At 31.8% G+C, this 9,743-nt stretch overlaps 1 protein-coding gene across 1 annotated transcript in view; it reads right to left on the reverse strand.

Annotated features, from left to right (window-relative positions):
- Positions 1-3,509, reverse strand: part of Smp_052990 (putative globin X) — a gene marked incomplete at both ends in the record, with an annotated part of 13,195 nt that extends 9,686 nt beyond the window's left edge. Inside the window, 2 exons of the mRNA XM_018797585.1 lie at positions 2,875-3,094; positions 3,188-3,509. Coding sequence (XP_018652613.1) covers positions 2,875-3,094; positions 3,188-3,509 — 542 coding nt within the window. The remainder of the gene's footprint in view (positions 1-2,874; positions 3,095-3,187) is intronic.
- Positions 3,510-9,743: the final 6,234 nt, after the last annotated feature.

The raw sequence follows: 9,743 nt of genomic DNA on the forward strand, positions 1-9,743 counted from the left end.
GACGATCACTCAATATTTATCGTCAGGATCAATCAAGAAGTAAGAAACGGAAACTTGTTAAAATACATTGTGCTGAGAAGTCTATATTGTACCAAAAAATAATATTGAATAAAGTTATCGATAATAATAATATAAAGATTATCAAGTAAAAAGTTATTTATTCAAACACATAAATATTGGTACAAAGAGTCACCAGATATATATGCGCCACACAAATCTCATTTGATTTGAGTGAGGGCTGTGATACTGCCCCGGTGCCCAAGCCGAAGCAGGTGGTTTTCTTAGGGGGCACACACAGAGCCTCCGACCTAAAAATTTGATCCACAAGGCAGTGGAGCATCGTGAGGAGATGCAGTCCCATGGTAGCCGGTGACCAACGACTGATTCATACGCCATTTGTTCCCTCAGGATACTGGAGCCCATGTGCACCGTTGGTTTGGAGTGAGGGTTTTCCAACTCCCCTAGGTGGACCAGCCGTGTCCACCAACCCGATTAAAGCGCCGGACATTCACTCATAATACTGTCGTTAATTATTAAATGATGACATTTATATTCATTGTTTTTTACATAACAAGTAGAAAGGGATAACATCTTAAATGTTCTTACTGACCGTTTATACAAATAGGAGAAACCATCTAACTATTAATTTTATACCATAATAAAGTCAAGTGTTTCTGAAAGGAAAATATATAATATCAGAAAATCAAACGACTCATTTTTTTCTTATTCAATTGATTAATCTTGTAAGCGAGAGACCGAAAGTCCTGGATTCGAGTCCCGCATGAAGGACCGTAAATATGAACTGGCGAGTAGTCCCATACCAGAATGAAATGACCATTAAGTGCTCCTAGGTTTTCAGTGGTAGTCTGAAGTTGAACGATTCATGAATTCAATAAAAACTAGTTTTGTCAACATAAAGTATTTAAATTTTTCAAGCTCAACAATCTTCATTTCGTAAGTAACAAATGAAGAGTGAGTGATACCATATGAGATTGTGTTAAATTTGATTGTGAACAACTTAATAACTAATTCAATATGATTCTTTGTAAATATAAAAGTGAACAAACCTTAGTAGTATATTACGTAATCCGACTATTTTTTTTAAATAGAATAGATATGACGTATATTAAGAAATATTCGGGTGCTTAACAACTAAAGTTTTGATCTATTTATGGTTTTTTAAGTGATTGATTGAAAGAAATAACATTTTGTATCCTTCCATAGCAACTTTCTAAATAACTTACATACTATCTATTCATGAATTCATTTATTTCGAAATATAAATGTTAGGAATTAGATCAATCCTCACTTGAGATAAACAAAAGTTATCTGAATAGTTAAAATCTTTATGAATATATTGATAAACGTTGTACTCCCCATAATGATCTCCTTTCCATAATAGTTTGAATAAATTCGCTTGATATTGTTTATCCGAGTCTTTCCATTGATGTTTAGGACTACGATTGATCAGTCTCTTATTGGCATATGTGCATACTATGCGTTTTTCCTCGATATTGTCCTAATTCAGGACTCAGTAGCTAAGTGGATAATGCGACTGCATTTGAAGCGAACGGTACTGGGTTTGAGTCTCAGAGTGATTGACTTCAACTGAAGAAACCTTAGGAACTGTTGTTAAATAAATTTTTTTTTCTTAAATTGATAACTTCAATTGTTATAATTATTTAATATGAATGTGAAATATGTATACTTCACTTTCGACTTATGTATCACAGTAATCTTAATGAAAAAGAATAGGGATCGCAATGATCCATTCGAATTTCTACGTAAATGATTGATAACTTTCTCTATCAACCTTGATTTTCATTAGTTGTTGTTGATGTTTATCGGATCATTGTTTTATTTTATTTGCGATGACAAACGCCAACAACAAAAAGTTTTGACTAAAATTCATAGAATAGGTAATTAGTCAATCTGGAAAATATCGAATGGCTTTCATCTAACTGAAGTTTGTGCAAATGATGTTTTCCAGCAGAAAAATGTAATCACCGAGATTCGAGAATAAAATTGTACTAAAATCTCACCTCACAGCTACATATTTCCGCCATCTTAAAGCTAAGCGTATAAACATCCTAAGCCTGGTATTTCCCCATATTAAAAACAAACATAATCACTAGTGGATTTGAGGATGGTATCGGACGATCAAGAAGAATGATAGTGTTGGATAATTTTAGTTATGTTAGGCATATGGAAATATACTTAACTATTAAATAAGCCGGTAAAAAAACCAATCGCAAATTCAACTTTATTCTTAAGCCTCAAAATCAGTATTCGTATTGAATTAAGTAAAAATAGTTGTAATGATATTAGCTCTAATTAAGATATTGTTCATCGCTTCAATATTTTACAGTTTAGAAAGCCGTTGCACAGCTTTGCGTTACTGTTAAACATACCCTGCAATAGATAACTTAAACCTAATTCATCCCCATTGAACACCTGTGAGTTGAACCTAAACAATTCGAAGTTCTTAGCAGAATGTAGTCACATTTTGCAAGTAATAACTTCAGTCTATTTGGTTACGTGAAGCACATGGAATAAACGCAATCCTTGTGAATTTACGAGGTTTTATGTGAAACTCATTTCTATACTTCAGCGTACTATACCAATAAATCAGTTCAGCGAAGTTAAACGGAGGTGACTGTGGTTCAACAAATATTCATTGAATAAGGACTTTCATATTTTGGTCCAAACATATGTCAAATAGTTGCATAAACTTGAACGAACTTGTATGTCAGACTACTCAAACATATAGAAGATTGCTTTCAAGTAAAAATGAATATATATTCATGAAGCATAGTACTAATGAACTACCTTTTATTCCATTGAAATAAGAAAGCTTGTATACATTTAACTTACCCAAGAAATGTTATAACCCCAATTTTTTCAATATGTTGTTTAACTATACTCCAACTTGTTTGTAATAATAATAATTGTTCATTAGTAAATGATGTGACAGTGTTTAATGCATTTTCATGTTCATTTTGTATAGATGTTATATCATCTGGTACATCTTGTGTTAAATTTAATTTATTTACATTGGTTGATGAAATAGAACTAGATGATGAATTGAAAGTGACTATATTACTATTAGGAGTAGTAGTAGTAGTTGATGACGATGATGATGATGGGTAATTGAATTTTTTTGGTGAGATTGATAAATCATGCATACTTTTATATAAACTAGAATTTCTTGATAAAGTTAAATGTTGTTTAATACGTTTTTTAAAACTATTTATTAAACTATAATTAGAATCATTTAATGGTTTACTTGTATTCAATTCATGTCTAGTTGGATTTAATGAAGGACTAGATGAAAGTGATGCGGTAGTTGATAATTCACCTTCATCATATGTAATATTAATACTTGATGATTTAATTGTATTTAAATGAACACAATCATCAAGACACTTGACATCTTTATCATTTGAATTATGTAATATGATTGAATCTAATGATTGTGAACTTTCAACTGTGATTATTTGATCATCCATGATGAATATTAGAAATTCTGATTTATTCTTTAATGGATTACCAATTATTTTACATATTTAATCCATTTTATGTTAGAAATTTTTCTTGGTTTGTTTCCAGAAGAAGAAGAAGAAAAAGAAAAAAAAAGGAGATTCATGTCCGTTTTTTAAATTGAATTTTGTCATTATAGAATAAATAAATAAAGAAAATTAAAATAAAAAAGAAACAGGCGAATGATTGTTATGATACAGTGAATGTTCTGATTGGTTAAATAGTTGGTAACAGTTATGATTTGCCCAAAAAATTTATCCATTTAAGTAATATATTGTATATATATATATATAAGTAATAAACATAACAAAAATGTGAGAAAAATGAGATTGTTGGATTCGATTGGTTTAATTTCATTCTATTTCATGGTGATATACACTCAGTCTTGACAATAAAACTACATTCATTGAACAGGTCGGTCGTTAGATTCTAGAACTAGGATCAAATAATGTATCATGTATGAAGGGAAATAAACTGGGAAAAGGACAAGAATTTGAAAATACATTAGTGAACAGATGGATAGGACTCAACTCTCGTCCTATTTGGGAGTCGTCAGCCGGATATACCTGCATTTCAGAGTTGATGTTCACTCTAGGACACGAACCCAGTACCTTTTGCTTCAAATGCCATCACGTTATCCACTCGGCCACTGAGTCCTGATAAAGACTGACCAGTTGCAGTCCTAAACATCAATGGGAAGATTCAAACAAACAATACTGAATGAATTTATAGTAATGAATGTTTTATATTTTATTATTGTCCCTTTGTGTTATGGTGATGAATAAATATTAGTAACGCGTGCTTCAAGCCTTAATTCCTAAGTGTACACTAGAACTATTTACTTGATGATTTATATATTATGCATGATGAATGTATTTGATTTAGCTATTTGCCTTAAGAAGATTTAGAAATTTAGTTACATTATCTGTTTGATAAGAACATAAGCTTCAAAGATAAATAGTATCTTGAGCAGAGAACATATTTCCAAGTAGAATCATTCATAATACTTCATTACTATTTCATCTATAATTTTATAATTCCTAATGTACTTAAAAATATTTCTTGACTTTCAATACATCTTATCTATTGAAAGACCTCGTTGTCTTAAGGGAGAAATCATCTAGCAAAAATTATAAATCGGTTGAATTATATTTAATGAGAGGAACTATCATAATTTGAACAGTACATCTTGAAATTTCTTCGTGAAATTCATCCATTCAAATGACTAGTTAAGTTTCTGACGTCATAGCTTATATACACGGAATGAGAACCCTACGTCTTCTTCTTAACCCTATCTCCAAACCCTACTTTCTCACACTAATTAATGACCTTATTTTCAATATTCCACAGATTTACTTTTGTATAGCTTGAAAGTTGTTCATAAATTATTTTTGAATGGGAAACAAAAGTGTGTGAATGAATTTTTTTTTTCAATTTTTTTGGTAGTTTAGATCGTCACTGAACTTTTTTACACAGAGCAACATTTTGAATTTCTGGACACAAAATATTGAATCTTATTTTTTCAAACTTTATTTTTGGCAACAACAATATCATGATTGTTCCAATTCAAGTGTGTTACATCACAGCTAATACCTTTTTTTCAATACATCACGTAATCTAGTTAAAACTTTTAACTATTGTAAGTAATAAATGACTATTTTAGTAAAATTTTTATAAATGATGGTCTTCAAATTGAGTTTTTATTTAGCAGTACGGAAACAAACAATAATTTTCACGTCATACATAGTCGTTTTTGAATAAGACTGACTTTTTTATTAATTTGTAAAACATCATTCAACTACTATGAATATTCAAATATGCCTATCAATTATATAATCAAGTGTAGACTGATTGAAGTAAAGGAAATAGCTAACTGATTGTCGATAGAAAATAATGATGATGGATGGTTTAATAGTAGTATGATGTAGATTAAATGAATGACTATAATTTTATCTATATAAATGAACTCTCTTCAGATGCATGTCACTGTTTAATCTAGTCACATATTCATTTTCATTGAAAATTTAAACAATTTGACATTATACTTTTTATCCGAATTTCGATGAACCATGTTCAATAAGTCGTGTGATCTATTACTGTGCATAATGTGATGTATTCAAAACATTCTTATCATCAATTAACCATCAGAAAATTGAAGACTTCTTATAGATAATCACCTCATTCTGACTAGGGAAAATAGTAGAAACATTAGCACTCAGAAAACTAATAGTTAAAGAATGTTCTCCTGAAGCACCAGAAGAAGATTTTGTAATTAGTTTTTTATCAGAAGGGGGTTTTGTGGAGATTTAGTATTTCTATATTTAAAAGCGTGAGTCAATTGATGCTACACTACAATGGAAAACCTGAAAGAACTGGACGGCGGTTTCGTCTATATTATGGGACTCCTCAGCAGTGTGCATCAACGATCAACTTCGTGGATCAGTTGAAGTTATACATTAACATCATCGGATGCCGGCTCAGTGGTCTATCGGTTAGGTGCTCTGGAGCGAGACTGGTAGGTCCTGGGTTCGAATTTAGCGAGGTGAGATCGTAGATGCACACTGCTGAGGAGCCCCATAATAGGACGAAACGGCCGTCCAGTGCTTCCAGGTTTTCGATGGTGGTCTGGCTTCAATTGACTCTTGATCTCAACTATATAAAATACTCTTTGTATTGAGAAAAAATCCTATTACATTTAAATTTTGATTGAAGGCATGAATAACTAAACTGTTTACAGAATCATCCTACTTGTTTATATTATTTATAGTAAGTTTCTTGATTGTCATTCATACTTTTTCAATGGTTGTTCATGCAGAAATGAAGTGAAAGAAATCTAATTAATTAAATCTATATGTTATCGTGTCATAAAATAAATAAAAAAATGTCACAATTGAATATCAACAGAACTGTTACACCATGTTGTCATACTGAGCATTATCACATGATCACTACATATCAGAAGGGGGTTTCTTGGAGATCTTAGTAATCTTGTAGTTGATTTCATGAGTCAAATAAAGTTAGACCACCACGAAAAATCTGGAAGCACTAGGCGGCCGTTTTTCACTAGTATGGATCCCGCGGGCGCGATCGTAGACGCACACCGCTGAAGAGCCAAGCAATAGGACGAAACAGCCGTCCAGTGCTTCCAGGTTTTTCATAGTAGTCTAGCTTTAATTGACTTATGGATTCAACTATAAGATTACTGCTTAATTGAAATTCAGCCAAATATTTCTTACAAGCAAACCAATCTAGCTGATATTTCCTTTTTTCCTGGTTTATAATGATTCTACAGGCAAAGCTTATTGAACGAAACTCCACTTCACAATTTTTTGTAATGGAAGAGACTGCTTTCTGTCTATCTGGTTATCTGATTCAATCAAAATCATATTCTTCACACTTTCCCAGTTAGCTTTGCAGAAGAAGGAAATTAAACACAAAAATAATGTAACAACTAATGCCTAAACATAAGCTAACTAGATGACCAACGTAGAGACAGACATATAGGTGTGGCTTTAGCCTACCAATCCTAAACTTTGTGGTTTTAATCTGTGAAACAATAAATACAAGTAAGCACTCAAAACATATTTTGCTCATTTACGAGATTATTTGTAAGTGAATTTATATTCCAATGAACCAGAACTTGACGAAAATCAATTTATTGTTTAATACAAAATTACACAGTGCCACCGTAAAATATGAAAATCATACATTGAATACACTGTTTGCATATATTCCTTCATTGGTCCTTTCAATACTTCACAATCCTTTTACTTTGTTGTTATTACAATCGCTATCTATTTCCATACCTGTTCTCTTCAATTCAACCATATACTGGCAGGCATTTTATGTGAGATTGCTGATATATACTACTTATATCGGTCAGCATAAGTAGTATACATCCCAATATGATAACTACAAAATTGAAGTCAAGAAATAAGAATAACACAGAAAGTATATTACATCTAAATACTTAAATCAGTGAACAATACAATTCTGTTTGCCTTAGATAATTGATATTACCTGACGATAATGAAAAAAAACTAGTCTTAAATGTACGTAACCAATCAAGGACTAATTTATGACTTGTTATTTAACCAATTTCAAGTTATCTGAAAATTATTCCCAGTGTTCACATGTATAGGGTTTTGTGCATTTACGTCAATCTTATAACATTTTTGTGGAGGATTATTACACGTGATGAACGACGTCTACATAAGAACTATTTGTTTCAACATTTCGTTACTTAGACGATGAAAGACATTAAAAAGGAGATTATATACCTGAAAATCTTTGTATATATATATATATATATATATATATATCAACTCTGAGATGCAGATACATCCAGTTGACTAATCCCAAATAGGATGAAAGGTGCGTCCTGGATTCCACTGTTAGCCGCTATCTATTTTTGCTTATAATGCTTGTGAATTAAGGCAATGTCGAGGTAATACGCACAGTATGCACATAAGGCCAATAAGAGACTGACCAGTTGAAGTCCTAAGCATCAATGGGAAGATTCAAGCGAACAATACTAAGTATATTTATCACTAGGTTCATTCAAATGCTTATATCTAGTTGTACTTAAGGAGAGAGCCATTGAACAGTACTGTGTTGAACATTTGATATCAAAAACAAATTAAATGGAATATATAATCTATAATGACTTTATTACAGTTATTGAGTACCGCTTTCATCCAATACATTGAAGCGGAGAATTATATTTGTAAAACTCTCAGTGATTAAACTTTAAGTAGATCTCACGTTTCGCTCGACAATCTGTTTCAAGTTTTTTTCAGGAATTATTATCAAACATCAACATTATCGAACATAAATACATGATTTGCCGGTTAATTGTATACCAAACAAGTCATTCTGTCATGTTAACAATATTGAAAGTGAGATTTGTGTATTGTGTATGAGGACTTTGGTGTATATAGTTGAGAAAATGATGTTAAGATAACAGTTGTATATACTATTACCTTTGATTAGTGGTTTGAGACGAAATCAGATAATTTGATAAATGATATGAATCTTACATATCATAGTATGCATAAAATGAAGATTGGTAAATAAAATAAATATTTGTGTTGAAAGCCTTTCTGAAGGTGGAGTGTTTTCCGAACCGTAAAACTTATGTGTAAAGTTTAAACAGTGTATTTAAACAATATCATCTACACTAATTAAGACTGTACTACCTCAAATTCTTAAATGATTTGTAATGTTCTCAAAAGTACAGTGGGCATGTTGTCTCCTCTGTTTTTATCTAATGTGCATGCCCTTCCAAGTACATTTAATTTACTATTGTCATGTAGTGCCTTAAATCGCTAATCGTTCACCTTGATAACCGTTATAATACAAATCTTAACGGTGCATAAAATCAGAAGGCAAAGAGAAGCCGCAACTACAGTTTATTGTCAAATAACACAGGTCAGAAATTTATAAGCACATGAAAAAATATCAGCGAGCGAAGTGAAAAATGACACGCATTGAAGATGGCGGGTAAGCCAACTCGCTTTTATCAAGCGTCAATCAATATTTATATTCAGACAAGAATAAATGACAGACATGTGATAAATAGGATTAGAAATGTACACACATATACGCTCATATAAAAAACAGTCGGGGTTAATAAGTGAATAATTAACAAAATCAAAACGGGACTCATGGTGGATAGGTAAGTTTGGTTGTACAGAAGCTAGAATGAGCTATATGGGCTTAACATATCAACCGAAACTACAGTCATTATGACTGTTTATACCTTACTAGCCAGTTTTTTCTTAGTTAACTATTATGTCAATCATCTGTGGTTTCGAATCATTCGAATCTTAAACTTATATAAACTCTAAAAATCATATATAATATCATCAAATCAACTTCTAAATTATAATCAACTGCCAGTCCTCTATCTTTCCGCACCATCTTTAAATACTTCCTGTAAGGATGGCTCGTCGGCAAACTCAAGGAAGCCTCAAGAGGCCCAGAAAGAGCCGAAAACATTCCATCCAATCACCAATAGGAGAGCATTCTACAATGTCGACGTGTAGCTTCCCTACTGGATGAATATGAAGGACCCCCTATGTGCCTATTGGCTGTTCAAAATGATGATTTACTTTCAGCCAAAAAACTATAAATACATGCGATTTTTGTACTATACTTGACACTGTTTTGGGGAATAAAATTCCTACTAACTAGTCTTCTGT

This window comes from Schistosoma mansoni, chromosome 5 (genome assembly GCF_000237925.1).
Source record: "Schistosoma mansoni strain Puerto Rico chromosome 5, complete genome".
In the NCBI taxonomy this organism is placed as follows: domain Eukaryota; kingdom Metazoa; phylum Platyhelminthes; class Trematoda; order Strigeidida; family Schistosomatidae; genus Schistosoma; species Schistosoma mansoni.